General features: G+C 33.3%; 1 protein-coding gene and 1 pseudogene across 4 annotated transcripts; both read left to right on the top strand.

Annotated features, from left to right (window-relative positions):
- Positions 1-3,545: 3,545 nt before the first annotated feature.
- On the top strand, positions 3,546-8,075 carry LOC115981616 (receptor-like protein 7). Of its 4 annotated transcripts, XM_031103894.1 has the most exons (4): positions 3,546-4,534; positions 4,895-7,178; positions 7,707-7,868; positions 7,981-8,071. In XM_031103894.1, the coding sequence occupies exons 1-2, from the start codon at positions 3,597-3,599 to the stop codon at positions 7,029-7,031; spliced, it is 3,075 nt and encodes a 1,024-aa protein (XP_030959754.1). In that variant the 5' UTR covers positions 3,546-3,596; the 3' UTR covers positions 7,032-7,178; positions 7,707-7,868; positions 7,981-8,071. The 4 variants fall into 4 exon arrangements, with proteins under 4 accessions (XP_030959754.1, XP_030959753.1, XP_030959752.1 ...); XM_031103893.1 differs by having other exon boundaries at positions 3,546-7,178; positions 7,985-8,075; XM_031103892.1 differs by having other exon boundaries at positions 3,546-7,178.
- On the top strand, positions 7,146-14,392 carry LOC115980226 (annotated as a pseudogene).
- Positions 14,393-19,129: the final 4,737 nt, after the last annotated feature.

The following is a 19,129-nucleotide window of genomic DNA, read 5'->3' as shown; positions in this document are numbered from 1 at the left end:
GAGATATCTACTTATGAGAAGTTGAGAACCATGATTTTTAAACTTTAATTATATTGATAATAGATAGATAACCTTAAGTTACCTTCTGTCATGAAAAATTGATAGAAAATAAAAGCAAGTTAAATAATAAGATATAAATGATTAAATCTTGTATAAGAACCATTGATGACAATTGAATCACACAAGCCAGAGTAAAAACTTATTTATAGAATAGTTTTTTTTTTTTTAAAGTATTTATAGAATAGTTAATATATTCTTCTAAAAAATAGTTAGTATGAATTAGATAGGAGTAAGAGAATTATAGATATATAATTCATGACCGGTTATTATTTTTTAGAATTTAATTCTATCAAAACTTATTATAAAACACCATACGGCATTTTCTAGTTTAAAAAAGAATGTCATGTTAGTATGTGATTGTATGATAGTGTAGTGAGTAAAAATTAATTGAACTCAAGTACAATTTATTTTGTAACTTATTTTGTTTTCTAGACTGAATAGACTCTTTGTAGTTCCAAAAAGATAAATGTCCATAGGGAGCCTACATCACCTCCCAGCATAAATGTCCATAAACAGCAATATATAAGAATCTCCCACCATCACGTCATTGAAGTTAATTATGATGAATGGTGGCATGCATTTTTCGAAACTATAAATTTTGAAGTCCTTTTTTATCTTTTATCATCGTTTAATCTCTCAATATTACGGTTATAGCATGGTATTTTTTTTTTTTTTTTTAAAGATACTGAAGGATTTGAACCTATACCACAGTATCTTCATACCTAATGCATAGAGTGTGTTTTATGTTTTACAATTAGTGGACGACCAGTCAAAGAAACCAAAATTAGGGTTAGAAAATTACATCCTCTTCACTTTTGTCTAGGAGACTTTGACTACAAAAGCTACCCTACACATTTTAATCAATTGATTGAAAGTGACCATAAGGACATGTTATTGTCCTTGAGAGGTAGAAGAAAAGTTAGTCAACCTAGCTTTTATAACGTGATAGACATGGTAACTTATATTATGATCCCTTTAATGGGGCCTTTTAGAGCATTTATTAATTAATTATTTTAGAAAAAATTTTATAAGAAATTGAAACAACAATAAAAAGTACCTGTTATTTTTTATTTTTTTATTAAAAAAATTCTAAAATGGTTTATTAATAAATGTCCTAAGGTATCTATTAGTAAAATCTCTTCTATTATTTTATTATTTTATTATTTGTTAATATTTTTGTTAGCAAATTCGATCGACATGGGAAGAAGTTTCTAAGAAAATTAAGCGAGGTCACATTACATCCTCAAAACTTTTGTCACTTTGTTGGAAAGGTTAGTCATGCACTATGGTCTTTATTGTCAATATATTGTGCCAAAATTAAATCTCTTCTATTATTTTATTATTTGTTAATATTTTTGTTAGCAAATTCAATTGACATGGGAAGAAGTTTCCAAGAAAATTAAGCGAGGTCACATTACATCCTCAAAACTTTTGTCACTTTGTTGGAAAAGTTAGTCATGCACTATGGTCTTTATGGTCAATATATTGTGCCAAAATTAAGGCATTGAAAATTTTAGATAATTAAAGATAGCATTTGATTGATTTTTACCTATAGACGATGACCAAAAAACTGCATTATTTTTGTGTGGTATTGTTCACATTACTTCCAATATTATCTACTTATTACACATACCATACTATGGATTCCAATATTTTTAGATAAGTAAGTTTTGGTCCTAAGGGAGAGGGGAAGAGGAGATTAATTCTCATGTTAATATTATCTTCTTATACTCACTATTTATTCCTTTTAAATGAAATTACTGATGGGATTAGAAAAAGACTAATAAGAAGAAACTTCCTATTCTGTCAAGGACAAAATTTAGCTACAAAATTTGTTGTAACCTAAGATTTCAACCTTACTCAATATCTTTTTATTAGAGGTGAATTTTGACAAATCCATCATTGGATCACATTTCTTCTTATATCCTTCATGCTTGCAAATTTATAGAAAATTAAAGATTAATAACTATATCATCAATAAATTGTTTAAATTTTCAAGTTTTTGTAGTTTAAAATTATGCATAAAATATAATCTTTTAGATCTTATAGTAAATAATATCCGATTGACACAAAATTTGACATATGTATTAAGAGTGTAAAAAACATACAATCTAACGATTAGATTTTCAAAATATGTAATAATGTTAATAATATTGAGTAAGGTTGTAGACTTAAATTATAACCAATTTTGTAACTAAACTTTATTTTTTTGTTAATTTCTTTTATTAATTGTTTGCCTTTTCTAAAATATTTCTTTATTACATGCTTTTGTAATTAACCGCATCTTATAATAACATGCAGATTAATTTGAAATCCTTAAAATAACTTAGATCCAGATATGAAAGGATTATGCTCTAATATGATCTTGAAAAAGTGAGCAACTTGCAAATTAGAAATTCCGTGGAATTATATAATTAAAAAAATTTATTGACAGTTTTTTATATTTTTAATAAAAATTTTCTCGAAACTTTTTTCATATAGTTTATTAACAATTAGCTTAAGCACAATCTATTAACAATTTCCCTAAAAAGCTCCTGTCAACGTTATCCTTTATAAATTTATAATATTTGTTTGTCAGAAGACATTTTTGTCTTGCTTGTCAGGAAACATTATTGTATTTTAAACGTAGAAGAAAAGCTAGTCGAATCAATAGAATCTAGCTATCATGATTCATGACGCATTCTATATTTTCTTATTTTACAGACTCTTTGATATTTACCTCCTCTGTCTCACACGTCATAATAGTATGATGTACAGTTCCTTTCATTTTTCTTATTTGATAGAATAACCACTCTGAGATGTGGACCATGTGGTTGCACGTGAAATCATGGGTATTGATTTGGAATGCAATTGAAAGATTTTTTTTTTTTATGAGATAAAAGATATAATTTTATTTGAGTAAGAGAACTATAACCAAATTACTAAGTCTGGCATTGAGAGAAATTTTTGTTTGTTTGTTTGTTGTAGCTTTATAATTTAAAATCATAGTCGGATTGTAAGAAGCTAACAAGCAAAAATCGAGATCAAAAGGCTATATAGACAGCAGAGTTTTTAAAAATCAAAATTTATTATTTTAAAATTATAATTTAGTGACTGGAATGTAAGTATGTAACACAAATGAAGGAATTTAGTTACAAAAAATCAACTAAATATTAAATGTTAGAGGGAATTCGTTTTTCTGTTTATAAAAAAGATTGTCCTCTTCATATTTTTATGGTACATAAAGGAACTATTTAATCTAAAGCCTTCTAAATATAAAGAACTTTTTAATATGTTATCACAACCGTGTATGGAAAGCAATTTCAGTCAATACTGATGACTCATAGATTCAATTATTTCAGATCTTTTAAATTAATATATTTAAAGCCCTTGAAATCCAATTTGATTTGGACCACAAAAAAGAATATAAATATCCAATTACCTTTAGTCCTTTCAAATTGTTGTGTGTGTATAAATATCCTCACAGGTCATTAGTTTTTTATCTGCTCATAACACTTAAGCCACCCAATTTTCCATTTACTTCCTCTGCTGTAAAAATGTGGAAAATGAATCAATACCTGCCCTTATTCCTTATTGCCTTTTGTTTGTTCTTCATTTCACATTCTCAAACTATTTCTAATACTTCCTCTCAACATCGTTGCCTCCCTGACCAGAGCTCTGCTTTGCTGCAACTGAGGAAAGAATTTGTTGAGAAGAGAACCTATCCTGATGATGATTACTTTGGTGTTTCATATCCAAAGATGAAGTCTTGGAAGGCAGATAGTGATTGTTGTTCCAGCTGGGATGGGATCACATGCGATGCGCACTACGGCCACGTCATTGGCTTAGACCTCAGCAAAAGCTGGCTTTGTGGGCCTCTCAAGTCTAACAGCAGCCTCTTCAGGTTGCGTCATCTTCGAAAACTCAACCTTGCCCTCAACGACTTCTCTTCCTCCACCACAATCCCATCTGAGTTTGGGCAGCTTGTGAGGTTGACCCATCTTAACCTCTCTCGTTCCTTCTTACATGGCCGAATCCCGTCGGAAATTTCATGGCTCTCCAATTTGGTTTCACTTGATCTCTCTTTCAATTATTTCATGGCTCATTTGAATCTCAGAAGAAATGATCTTGAAGCACTTGTCCAGAACATGACATATTTGAGAGAACTTCATCTAGACGATGTGAACATCTCATCGTCACTGCCTCAATCCCTGGCAAATTTGTCTTCCTTGACATCTCTTTCTCTGTCTGACTGCATTTTGCTTGGCGAATTTCCCTCAGATATTTTCCTACTGCCCAAGATACAAGCCATTGATGTGTCAGGTAACAACAATCTCACTGGTTTTCTTCCCAATTTTCGATCTGGTAGTTCCCTAAAGCAATTGCGTCTTTCCTACACGAATTTTTCTGGGGAATTGCTCGATGCAATCGGGAACCTTAAGTCCTTGAACTTTTTGGATCTTTCTCAAACCTATTTTTCCAGGGAATTACCCAATTCAATCGGCAACCTAGAACACTTGAGCCATTTGGATCTTTCTTGGGCAATTTTTCTTGGGGTATTGCCCAATTCAATCGGCAACCTTAAATCCTTGAGTCATTTGGATCTTTCTGGGGCAAATTTTTCTGGGGAATTGCCCAATTCAATCGGCAACCTTAAATCCTTGAGTCATTTGGATCTTTCTGGGGCAAATTTTCTTGGGGAATTACCCAGTTCAATCGGAAAGCTTGAGTCCTTGAATACTTTATATCTTGGCTCAACAAATTTTTCTGGGAAACTGCCTGATTCAATCGGCAATCTCAACTCCTTGAATGATTTGGATCTTGATTCAAGTAAATTTTCAGGGGAAATTCCCCCTTCTATTGGGAACCTATCACAGCTTACTTCTCTTTCTCTCTTAGGGTGCAATTTTCATGGTCAGCTTCCATCCACATTAGGAAATCTTGCAAAACTCACTTCTCTAGATCTTCGCTATAGCCTTTTCTCTGGGAAAGTACCATCTTCACTGGGAAATCTTACACAACTAGAAGAATTACTCCTTTCATATAACAATTTTGAAGGCAGGTTCCCAGTTTCACTAACAAATATTACCAAACTCACTCAGATAGATATATCAGGAAACCAATTGAAAGGGTCAATCCCATCGGAAATAAGTAGACTTACTCATTTGTCTTCCCTTGACTTGTCTCAAAACTCACTCACAGGGGCTATCCCCTCTGTTTTGTATACAATGCCTTCATTGTCTGTACTATATCTACATCAAAATCAGCTTACTGGCCCTCTCCAATTCCAAAATATCTCTTCATCACAGTTAAATTCCCTGGACTTGAGTGGAAACAAATTGGATGGACCGATTTCAAGGTCAATTTCCAATTTCACTATGCTACATTGGCTATATCTTTCTTCGATCAACCTAAAGGACAAGATGGAGTTAAACATATTCTTCCAGGTTAAAGAGCTTCAATATCTCGATCTCTCAGGTAACAATTTGTTGGTTTCAAAAGAAAATATCAATTCAACCCTCCCCAAATTTTCATATTTGTATTTGTCTTCTTGCAATTTGCGTGAATTCCCTGATTTCCTAAAAGCCCAAAATGAATTGAGTACATTAGACCTTTCCAACAACAAAATTGAAGGTAAAATACCCAAATGGTTTTGTAATGTTGGAAAAGGGACACTACGATACCTGAATCTTTCTTTTAACCTTCTCAGCGGTTTTGAACAACAGCTGAAAGTTCTTCCTTGGAAATTCATTGTCTATTTAGATTTACGTTCCAACATGTTGCAAGGGTCACTCCCAGTTCCCCCATTGTCTACATCATATTTTTTTGCCTCAAACAATAATCTAACTGGGAAAATCCCTCAAATGATTTGCAAGGTGAATTCCCTCCAAGTCCTTGACATATCTAACAACCAGTTGAATGGTCACATTCCACAATGTTTAGGTCACTTCAGCAGCTCTCTTTTAGTATTGAATATGAGGAACAATTGCTTTCAAGGAAGCATGCCTAAAACATTCATAAAAGGATGTACGTTGACGACATTGGACTTCAGTCACAACCAAATACAGGGGAAGATTCCACGATCATTATTGCAATGTCGAATGCTAGAGGTCCTAAATCTTGGAAATAACAACATTAATGAGGCGTTCCCCTTCTGGTTGCAGTCTTTGCCAGAGTTACGAATTCTTGTCTTGCGAGCAAATGGATTCCATGGTCCTATATGGGCCCCTCATACCGGGTTTGGCTTTTCCAAGTTGCATGTCATCGACCTCTCTCACAACAGTTTCTCTGGTAGGCTACCATCAGAATACTTTAGAACTTGGAATGCAATGCAAATGGTTCCTGCCAAAGATAAATCACAACCAGAATACATGGGAAGTCAATCAAATTATTATGAAGACTCAATGACAGTAGTGAATAAGGGGTTAGAAATATTTTTGGTAAAGATCTTGACCATCTTCACAGCTATTGATCTCTCCAATAATAGGTTTGAAGGAGAAATTCCAAATAGTATGGGAAACCTAAAGGGACTAATTGTACTCAATTTATCAAGCAATAGCTTCATGGACCGTGTCCCGTCATCATTAGGGAACCTAACCGCACTTGAATCTTTGGATCTTTCTCTAAACGAGCTCTCAGGTAAAATTCCTCAACAGCTAATAAGTCTCACATTTCTTGAATATTTAAACTTGTCTCAAAATCAACTTGTTGGTCCAATTCCACAAGGTGGACAATTTTGGACGTTTGAAAATTCCTCTTTTGAGGGAAACTTGGGATTGTGTGGCTCTCCATTGTCAAAGAAATGTGGAAACAATGAGACACCAACTTATAAAACAAGACAAGAATCATCAATAGTAGAAGGATTTGATTGGAAAGTGGTTGTGATTGGATATGCTTGTGGATTGATAATTGGAATAGTTATTGGGTATTTCTACACCTCAAGAAGGACAGTTTGGTTTGTGAGAAATTTTGGAGTGCACATACTTAGTTGAAGATGAAGACAAATAAAGCCAGCTACTGTAGATTTATAGTCATTGTAATAATTGTATCTATGTGTGTGATTATATGGATCATCACCATCAACCGCTTTGTGGCCCTGCCGATCCATGGCCTTGATATCTCTTATAGCACCTTCCAAGGTACTCTACTATCCTTCTCAAACGACACAGTGTTACTCTTTTTTTTTTTTTTTTTTTTTTTTTTTGTAATTTTTTAAATGTTTAATATTAGGAATAGATTTTAGAAAAGGAATTGAAACTCATTTCATAATTTTGGCTTCTTAGAAATATGATATATTGATTTTGATTTCATTGTAGGTGCTAAATATATATTATTAGTATACATTTTTTGGGGCAAAAATACAATTGCCAAGTTGAAATTTTGTCATTTTAGTTTCTCAGCTTTTACAAAACTGTTATTTTAGTTCTTCTGTCCATTGTGAAAAGAAAACTACTGTTAATTTTTCTAAAATGATGTTGTTGTAAGTCATTGTCTAATGCTACAAATGTGAAATGGTGTCATTTTAAGAGTTATCGGAATTTTTCAAACTACAATGGATAATAGGCCTAAAATGAGAACGTTAAAGGACTTATATTACAAAATTTAATTTAATTGTATTTTTATATTTTTGTTTTTAAGATTATACTTACTCTTATTGTTATGAATAGTTTAAATGGAGTAGAGTAGAGTTGGCAGGAAATTGGCTGCATTTATCAAAGATGAAGTTCTGTCATCCAGTACCAGACACTTTCTCACCAAGGAAATCTGATCATATTAGTCCGCATAAACAGCATATGGATAAGTTGACTTGCATGCCTACTAATTTCTAGGTTAGCCTTTCCTCTCTTTTTCTGTGCCAAATGCTTTTGGGATGGTCGTAAATATTTGTTTGATGCTCATAATTATGTGATAACCATCAATGATGTGTGAATTTACCATTAGGTAGACCCAAGTTGTAATGCATCTTTAAGTTCACCAATTTGGATATCGTCGACAATTCCAGCTGATTGGATATGGCAATTTCCTAGTGAATTTGGGGCTTCCTCACATCAGGATATTTATTGCAAAAAACCTCAAAGTGTCTTTGAACTTGAGAAGGATGCTTCCATAGACGGTTTGTTTGATTTTGCATATGTGACATAAGTTTTTTAAGATTCTCTTCATAGGTTAATGTGAGAGTTGATCTTTTGGGTTTTGCAGTCTTTCATAACCAGCAGTTTAAAAATTATTCATCCCTCTCACAAACCCGTTCAGAAGTGAAAATGGTTCAATCACTTGTACCAATGTGGGAGGTCTGTTTTAGTCATATCCATTTTCTACGTTTTAAGAGTCTATTGACATTTTATATTGTTTAGTCATTTGATGAATTTCTCCTTGGTGTTCTAGGATCCTGATCTTGGCAAACCACCTCCACAAGATGTTCTTAAAACTCTATCACTAGGTCTTGAATTTGAGAACCAACTTATTGAATTGTGTGGTGAAGCAGAAAACTTTTTTACTCTGACTCCATTTGAGAAAAATGTAAACTTAAAGCAGTCAATGACATCACCAGCTGATAAGGGAAATTTGGTTGGACTTGGACATGTTAGGAGAACCTTTGAAGAATGCTAAAGAAAAAGAAATAATTGGTCTTTGTCACCACAAGTTTCAATATGTGAAGAAGATGGTCCAATACTCACTGAAGGGAGGGATACAAGTATTAAACCATTGTCAATTGATGAAATGCGGTCATCGGCAATTACTAAAGCATTAGATCCAAAGGTAATGCCTCACAAGGTTGCATGTTTATCCTCTTAGATGTTGGGACTTTTCACTTTTAAGCATAACTTTTCTTTTGACCATGTGACATGATGGGGTCCTTCGCTATTTTATCGTATTGGAAATGGAAGCTGCAATACTGTCTTCAATGCCTTTTGGTTTCTTGTAAGTGTTTTCATAAACCCCTCTCTCTCTCTCTATCTTTCTCTCTCTTGGACTAAGATATTTAGAACTCATGTAATTGTACCACAATGGGGTTTGTTTGATTGGTGAAGTGGTGCACAAAGTTTACTAGACATCTCTTATGTGTTCTTAAAATCCATGTGTTTTATTCAGGTTGCAGATAAGGAAGCCCTCAGTCTTCACGGTGGCTAGCCACCTCTCAACCATTGATAAGGTGCTGGAGAAGGCTCATAGGGACTATGAGAGCAAGTCTTAAAAGGAGTGTCAAGACATTCTTGATTCAATTGATGACTTGATTGACTTTGAGGGCCTGAAGGGGAGAGCTTCTAATTGCTCTGATCAGAATCATTCTTCTATTTGTTCATTAGAGAGAATGATTCCACAAGTAGATGGCTCCGTGGATGATCTATTCTCAATTCCTTGTGCTGGATCAACAGGAAATTCATCCAAATCAGAAATGAAGAATGAATTTGAAGGGTATTCAGAGTTCCAGTCATCCCAGGATTTTGGTGCTAGGCTCACCATTAAGCACAAAATAAAGCAATCTAAATGAAGTTCATTTCCATTTTCCATGATGCAAAAGGAGAAGAATGATTTGGAGGCTGTTGGTCTCCACATAATTGATGCATGTGTTCTTTTTTTCTTTTCTTTTTTTGATATCCGATGCATGTGTTCTTGAAACTAAAGATCTTGTAGGTACAAGTTTTTTGGCTGGTAATGAGGCAGGAAATTGTGCAGATAGTTCTATGAAAAGTGTAGATACCTATGTTCCATATTGAGTCCTTCAATTTGAAGAAATCTCTTGCAGGCCAGCAAACAAATTTCCATGAGGCTTATAAGGTTAAAGCAGCACATTTGGATTCTTCCATGTATGGAAAACTGCCTCCTTTGTATAGCTGTGACTTCTCGACACAGGCTACTAGGTTGAAGGAAGGCTATTCTGTTTCTCATGAAAAAGTTGGTGATAAGGTCAGAATAGGAGCCATCACCGAACCTGTGGATTTCACCGCAATAGGTCCTCAAGTGCATATAGGACCATGGATTTGTAAGCCCGTGACTACAGATTCTGAAGTTTCCATGGGCCATTCTCAAATTTACAATGTTAAAAAATCTGAATTCGGTGTAACTCCCATGGCTATGGAAAGATTTTAGCAAATAGATGTTGCTTTCAAGCTATTTGCAAACAGGTGTGGTTGAATGTGAAGTGTCTGGTGCAGATTGTTCCATGTATGGAAGTGGCCATGACGATGAACCATCTTTGGGGTGGGTATATGATAAATCTTTTGAGAATCTTGCAGGCACAAATGCCATAACTAACTCAATGGATCTGCAAAATCAGAATTGTGTTGGTAGAAAACTAGTATGGGATTTTGTTTTGTCTGGGCTTGGCAATTCAAAATCCATAGTCGTCAACACTCAAGAATAATTTACAGAATTAATCGGCATGACCTTTTGCAAGAAACCCCCATTGCAGACTGGACAGATGGGGTATCTGAAAATGCTTCATTTACACTTACCATCTTTAATCCGAAGGGGGATAATTTTGATGGATTATCAGGTTGAACTTTTTGTTTCTTGATTGCATGGAATTTCTCCAAAACAATTTCTTACTGGTCATTTCTACTTTTTTGTTTTTTTTTTTTTGGGGGGAGGGGGGGTATTGTGTTGGTGGTGATTGATCTCATCTTGTAGTGCAAGTTTTATAATATGTCTGACCAACTTATATCTTTTTCTTATTAGGGACAAATTCTGATGATATTCTCCCTTTCTTTGAGGGGGACTATCCACAGAATCGAAAGTTATGGACAGTCATACTAGAATTAGTGGCTCTAATTCCGATCAATTTATCTTGGGCAACCTTACTCACTGTCAGAATGATGGCTCTTACTTGTACCTCTTAACACCAGTATTATCACATGTATATAGATGGCTATCCTGTGATGACAAAGGTTATCTAGAACTAGTAAAAAAAATTTTCTTAATTTATCTGTTTAAGACTTTAATTAAATGTATTAGCTTCCTATTATTTATTTTTTTAAATTTTGAATGTGTTAACCTTTTGGTTTTGGATTTTCAGATGCTTCTCGAGGGAACAATGTAGCATCAGTGAAGCCATAGCTTTTGAAAGGTAGTATTATTGGTGTGATTTATATGATTTCTAAACTATCTTTTGAGTTTAATATGTCCCCCATAAAGTCTAGAACTGAGCAACCAACATCCTGACATCACTCAAAATTCCAAATAGCTAGTTTTTGTTTTAATTTCCATCAAAGTAGGAGCAAATTATTGTACAAATGCAACCCCCCTGGGGGTAAATAAAAGAAGAAGATACAACCAAAGATCTCTTCACCCTTCAGCTTTGTTTCTCCTTTAGGTTCATTAATTTGCTTTTAATTCAATGATAATTGGAATGGTAAGGCACTTTCTGAAGTTTGAGTGAGATTAGGGGGTTGCTTGCTCAGTTCTAAACTTTAGGAAGATATTGTAACTTTAGGGTGAATGTTTGCAAGCTACCCATGTTCTTTTGTAGGAAGAATTACATTTGCATTTACAAATGAGAAACTTCTTATCTATTCTGTGACAGTTTGCCGGTTCAGCTAGAAATTTGATTGATTTACAAAGTTCTTTGCCCGATGATTGTGAGAAGACACAAAGCTGATGATTCCAACAAGGATATGACCAAAAATGGTTCTGGATCTCATGGGAATCCTATTTTGGAGCATTTGTACCATGGAAACCCCCAAAAACCTTAATGGGAAAAGTGTGCATTTGGTGATGGGGTGACAGTGATAATGCAGGGTGGAGGAGGTATTGCAAAAGAAATATCATGCTCTGATGTCTCAGATTTCAGGGCCTCGCAAGTGTTGATGGTGGGCAACAATTGAGGTATAGAGGTATCAGACTACTTTTTTATGTTTGACATTTTTGGAAAACTAGATGTGCTTTTCTAAATTATTTTCTAAATATATGTTATCTCAAACCTAAATTCCCCTAGTTGTTTTTTTTAGGACATTCCCATGGGTTTGCATGCTTAAAGTTTTTCATGATTATTCAAAGTATACTTCTATATTGCTGTACAATAAATATTTATAATACAATTGTGATATTCATGGTCTTCCTCTTTCCTTGGGAAATGTATTGGATTATGAATCCATTGTGGTATGTCTTGGTATACTAAGACTTATATTGTAGAAGAAGATTAGTGTTCATTCATATGATTAAGAATAATTTCCTCTCACTTTTGCTGCTTTCTAGAACCACATAATTAGAAATTTATTTCTGCTTGTCATTACTTTTGGATCAAATGATCTGTCTATAAATTATCTCTTACAATCTTATAATGGGAATTGGTTCAAGCAGAATCTAGCAGAGATCTCAGACCTGATCCTTGATTTGCTGCCATCAATGTCAAAATGATACGGATTCCATTCCTGAAGTTTATGTGCTTTTGCATGGTAAAACTGAAGCTTTTAAGAGGTATGGTTGATGATAATCAAATCGGGATTTCATGTAATTTTTCCTTCCACTGCTTGTTTTGTGGTGAGTGTGACTTGATGCTCTAAATTTTTTTAATGTGGGCAATTGTTGATGGATCTGAAAGTGAAAAATCAACTCATATGTTTTATGCTTCATTTTGTGCTGGAAATGTGAATGTAAGAGAATGGAATAAATCTTTTAATTAAAATGCATTTATTTATGGCCTTTGAACTTTCACTAGTGCTAGTGAACTCTAGCTCAATGGCACTCCCTTCTCATGTAAGATGGGTGAAGGGTGATATCGTGAGTTTACAACATGGTGTATAAGTATCTTATCAATTAAAAATTAAATACAATTGAAGTAAAGTTCACATAACTAATTTTTCGGTCACTTTTACCCATAAACTGACTCTGGTGCAAATAGTGACTTTTATTTTGTTACCCTCAAGTCAAATTGAGAATGGGAGGTGACCATGTGAGTGTCACATGGCCACTAAGGGGTAATACCCATACTCATAACCTTGAAAAAAATAAAAAATTTCCCTAAATTTTGGTGAAAGTTGGATGGGTGTTGGTGTCTTCATGTTTAATTGCAATGGACAGAATTATTGGAAGAGAAGAAAACATATTCTGTTTGGTTTCTTCCGTCCTATTCCCTTTGATGAAGATCTATTTTCCTTCCTCTCTTTTCAATTTTTTTTTCTTTGGCCTAGTAAAAGTATTAACTATTTGTAAAAGGAGGGGAAAAGTGAGCAATAAATAAGAATGAGAGGAACCCATATAGCTAATGTTACTTTCTGATGTATCACTCACCCTGCTTGAATGTTCCTCATATAACATTCATCGTACTATGTGTGTGTATGCTTGTGATTTTTACTAGTTGGTCGCTTTTGGTTTTTATTTATTTTGACCAATCAGATCATCTGAAAATTACCTTGTTAGTTAAATTTTGGTGGGCTATTTTTACACATTTTTCCTTATATCATAACATTTTACAACATAAAAATGGAATGACCTGTTTAAATGTTGTGTTCTGCACCTGACTATGTATGTTGCTGCCTCCTGGAATGTTACAGTTGGTTTGGACTACTTCTGGCCTTTGCCATAAACATTGCTTTATGCCTTCATTATTTTCTTTTTATGGAAGATCACTATTTTTAATCGCTTTTCATAATCTTCATATATTTACAGGACTATAGATGGGATATCTGGCTGCAGGATGTTGGTTTTCTCTGAGAAGTACTTAAGTAGTCAATTTATGAAGATCGTCTGCTCATCTGACCCAGATATTATAATGGGTTGAGATGTTCAAGGTTTACTCAATAACATATCTAGGACACCATCTGAAACCAAGATAGCAGCTGGAGAGTTAGATATTCCTGAGGAAGGAATTTTTGATAATTTAATTCCTGAACAATCAAATACTGATCCTGTCATACTAGAAGATGTGGTTATCGATGATGAAAGGGGTTGAACTCATGCCAGTGGTGTTCATGTTAGTGGTAGAATTATCTTGAATGTGTGGTGATTGATGGGTGATGAAGTTAAGCTTAATAAGTACACAATTGAAACAGCACCTGAAGCTGTGCTGAGGCGAAAAATTCCATCATTTCGTCACTAAGTACTGACAAAATGGTTTTCTACTGGACCTAGACGAGGAAGATTTAGATGTATAGAGATCATTTTATAGAGAGAGCAAGATTGAAACTCGAGATAATGAACCAACTAGATTTGGTAGGATACAAACTTTGTCAGTTATATCAAATTTTCATGCAAAACAATGGGATCATTTTTAACATAAATATGCGAATTAAACTTGCAAAACATGACTGATGACCCAGTCATCTAGCAAAGGGTACTGCTGGATTGATTCATTGAACTAAATTTTCAATAATTGTTGTAAGTTGTATTTTGTGTTTTTAGGTAATTAAGCATATGTTGTGTAGCAACAAAGAAGTCTGAAGCCCAAGCCAATGTAGTCCTCTGTGTTGCTGTGATGTTAATACAAAAACAAGTATGCCATGGGGCCTTGGCAATTTAGCTCGTCTAGTATGGCCCTGGAAATGGTTTGAGCTATGTTCATGTAGGCAGGGTAGAGCTAGGAAGGGGGGTGGGGGGGCAAGTTTTGGTACTAATATATTTATCAAGACAACTCCCTACACGTTTTTTTATTTTATATATATACACTTTTTTTTTTTTTTTTTGATAAGTTATATATACATACACAACCAAAAAAAAAAAAAAAAAAAAAAACTTAGTATTTTCAATTAAAATTATATTTGGTGATGATCTCTCATAAAATAAAATTCTTTTTTACCATTTTCACGTGAAATTCTTAAAAAATTTCATTTTTAATACAAATTATTAAATTTTATATTAAAGTAAGTAAAAAAATCTTTCAATTAAACTAATGAAATTTTCAAAAATATGAATGATCCAAAATTTGGAGTAATAAGTTATGCTTCAAACATATTTGAAATTATCTTACCTTAACCCATTATGTGACAACTAAAAAGACATTTCATGTATAATTTTAGAGTCAAGAATTTTTTTTTTTTTTAATGAGTCAATAACTTGTTAAACGCTACATAATGGGTTGAAAAAGATAGATCCAAATATGTTTGATGCCAAACTTTATCAAATATTTAACAAATATAAGAGCACATTTTACAATAAAAAATAAAATTGTGAAAATTAAAGTTACGTTTCTATAACTATTAGACCAATAATTTTTTTTAAGAGCATCATTGGACTAATTCAAATATTGGGGGGAGGGGGGGAGGCTGCCAATTCTTATTTTTGTAGGTATTTTTCCCTCTCTAGCACAAACCAGCCTATCCATAACAAAATTTGAGGACCAAATTCTTGTTTGAAACGAACAAAACCTTTGAGCCAAGCTTAACAAGAAAAGTAGTTGATTATTCTTGAATATAAGACATCTATGAGTTTGAATCATTTATCTTCTTGGACAACATGTAAAAGGTTCTTAGAAATTGAAACAAAAATATGTTTAGGTTATTTTATATATAAGAATATATATAACTTTTTTTAGAAGATAAAAATAAATAAATAATAAATAAAATAGGTCAGATGAACTGAAGTTGAATTTCAAAACCTAGAATGCAATGTTAATGGTCCGTGGAAAAATTAATTCAAAAACAGAGTACATGGAGGATGGCTCTGGTTATTATGAAGACTCAATAACCATAAGGGAATAGAAATGGAGTTGGTAAAGATCTTGACCATCTTCATAGCTATTGATCTCTCTAACAATGGATTTTATGGTGAAATTCCAAATACCATAGGGAATCTCAAGGAATTAATTGTACTCAACTTATCAAGCAACAGTTTCACATGTCCTATCCCATCATCCTTTGGGAACATAATTGAACTCCAGTCGTTGGATCTCTCTCAAAATAAGTTCCTAGGAGAAATCCCACAGCAACTAATAAGCCTCACATTTTTTGCATATTTAAATCTCTCCCAAAACCATCTTACAGTTCCAATTCCCCAAGGTGGACAGTTTGGGACATTTCAAAATTCCTCATTTGAGGGAAACTAGAGTTTGTGTGGTTTTTCATTGTCCAAGAAATGTGAAAATATTGAGACACTAACTTTTGAGCCTGAGTAAAGAATCACCTTTTGGAGAAGGATTTAATTGGAAAGTAGTGATGATGGGATATGCTAGTGAATTGTTAGGTGGATTGATTATTGGACATTTCATCATCTCAAGGAGGCTAGATTGGTTTGCAAGAACTTTTAGAGTGAGTCTACATATTCAATGATGAATGCAAGTAGACTAGTATAAACACTTATTTTGGATTTATAGTTGTTTTAATAAATGTATTGAAGTATTCAATAAAATAAACTTGGCTTAGTCAAGAACTTTGTAGTTCAATGTCATCGCTTAGTTCTATATTGAGGAAAATTTGAGTTTGAATTTCCCTTCCCCACTTAAGGGTGCCCCCAAATTTTATTTATTTTTATTTTTTCTGTGGAGAAAGCCCCAAAAAATATTGGATCAATGTAACAAAATAATAAACTTTATAACAAGAGATATTTATTTCGAAAGGACCAAACTCTTTGCCAATGAGCTCTAATCGAAAAGAATTTGTTTCTACTCTAACAAGTTGATGGTAAAATAGTGCCTTCAAAATCCATTAGATACGTGAATAAATTAATAATAAAAAAGGAATGAAACTCTTATATGTGAACTCTTATAATGAGACACACAACCATAGGTTAAGATGAATATGAGTACACTATGAAAGACACTCGATAGTACTTTATAAAGATTATGATAATTGTAGTTGAACATTCAATTAAAGTGTAATATCCTTAGCTTGGAGTGTATCAAATTTTCTTAATTTTTCTCTCAAAAGTTAGAACTTTTCTTAATCTTCAATTTTTTTTATTTTTTTTTAATAATTTGCATAAGTGATAATATTTTGTTGGTTGGAATGACGAAGGAGGACCATTTCAACAATCCTTCAATGGACCTAATAATTTCTCCAAAGCTAAAGATGAATAGAAATGAAACAAGTTCAAGTATCTCTATACGACACTAACTACTTTATCATCTGTTTTAGATTTGGATTCTGTTGGCTTTTTTTTTTTTTTTTTTTTTTTCATATTTTATTATCAATTAGCAAAAGGAGATGGCAATAAAACCACAATCCTTCCTTATTTGCTTTTTTTTTTTTTTTTTGCAGATCCATTTACATCAAATTTTACATAATCAAAGCTTAAAAGGTCCCATCCTAAACCAAAGTTTTTTACTTTTTCTTTTAACAAGCCTAACTCAGCCAAACTTGGGTTTTTAGAATTGACTGGTTGCAAACTCATAGGATGAATGAGAATAAATAATTATTTTGAGATGTGATATAATTTATTTTTTAAATTTTATTGTAGATAATTTTTTCTCCCTAAATATTAAACAATTTCTAAAAGTACTTTCCATGTTTCTATTCTTACAAATATATAATTTTATTATTTTCAGTATTTTTGGTTGGTATTATTCTTTTTATAAGTGGTCCATATTCTTCTAATGATTTTTATTATGTATTATATTTTCCTAATTTTTGTTGGTACAACTAAAATTTTTAATTTTCAAATTTATTATTCTAATTTTTTGTTCTCTTAATGAAATTATCTTGATAATAAAAAATTATCATATAATTACAATTTGTATTACTCAAATAATTGATGTTACCAAACCTGTCTTTTCCTGTTCTTGTGTAAGTACATTGAAATGGACCAACGTCAACCAAAATGAATCAAATGGAATGAAATGGACAAAATTGACCAAAGTGGATCAAATTGACCAAAATGGACTAAATTAGACTAAAGGGATCTTGCATGGACTGATGTGGACCAAATTATACGTAAATGAACCAAATGGACCGAATGCCGAACTATAATTAGTAAACATAACTCAAAAAATTAATAAAAATTAGGGTAGATTACGAATTTGGTCCCTAACCTTTAGGTTGTATGTTACTTTGGTCTTTAATGTTTCAAGTCTGTTAGTTTAGTCCATAACCTTTTAGTATTGTATCAAAATTATCCATACTGTTAAGTAATGAACGAAAAATGCTAATGTGGCTAATGGCCAAAATAGGGAGGTGTTAGCATGGAGGCGAGAAATGATGGTATCTGTAAGGTTGAATTTATTCAATCATGTGTTGGCTTAATTTCGTGTCAAATTTGCTTATAATTTAGCAATTAGATACCCTGTATTTAGGTGGGAGTAATGTAAGGGTTGTGTGTGAGAGAGTGTGAAGAATTCAAGTGTGTGTGCATTGGAGGATTCTCGCAATTGGATCTCGCGAGTGACTCGCAACTGGCGATTCACCAAAATGCCACACGTGCAAAACATGCAGAAAGTTGAAGAGTCATGATAGTTGGAGCATTATATGACAAAAAGTACAATCTGGCTTGGTAGTTAACTCGCAACTCAAACTCGTGACTCGTTCCAGTCACAAGAGTGAGTCGCCAGAATGCCCTGTGTTGCAAAAAAATGACTTTTCACATTCCTCACGTACCCTACTATAAATACCCTCATTATTCACAGAAATGGAAATGAGCTTATTGAGAGAAAAACCCTAAGAGAGGTTTCTTCAACACACCCACCTTATTAGAGAGAGAACTACTCATTCTTAGAGATAAATATTTATAATCTCTTCTCCTCCCCTCTCCCATTGTTATATCCATTGAGAGGAGATTTGTACCCAAATACTACCGACACCCATTCAAAGTGTTGAGAGTGTTTTTGAAACTTGGGAAGCATTGGAAGATGCCAAGGATGGCGGATGCAATATGGAGCTTATTGCGGGATCCGGAAAGTTAGAGAAGATAATGATAGGTGTAATCCTGTTGGAGCAAGAAGTTTAGAAGGCTTAGGTGCATCGGGTAGATTAGGTTTGGAGGGTCTATTGCTATTCATGTATCCCAACTAATTTTCTAGTGGATCATTTTACCGCTTGGAGGGCGGCAGAGAGGTTTTTCGCCGAATTCTTCGGTTTCCTCTTCGATAACAAGTACCGGTGTTATTCTTGTGTTTGCATCTCTCTTCCCTTACTCTTTGATCATTAATTGCTGCTATGTTTATGATTAATTATGTGTTAAAGTAGTTTGCCAAATTGAGTATTGCTTATATTTCATATTCCGCACA

This window comes from Quercus lobata, chromosome 3 (assembly GCF_001633185.2).
Source record: "Quercus lobata isolate SW786 chromosome 3, ValleyOak3.0 Primary Assembly, whole genome shotgun sequence".
Lineage (NCBI taxonomy): Eukaryota > Viridiplantae > Streptophyta > Magnoliopsida > Fagales > Fagaceae > Quercus > Quercus lobata.
Note: the sequence above shows the minus strand (reverse complement) of the source record. Positions and strands in the feature narration are given on the sequence as shown.

Bases quoted from the DNA above. Each gene is read 5' to 3' on its own strand.
- LOC115981616 (XM_031103893.1), top strand. From the start codon at position 3,597: ATGTGGAAAATGAATCAATACCTGCCCTTATTCCTTATTGCCTTTTGT.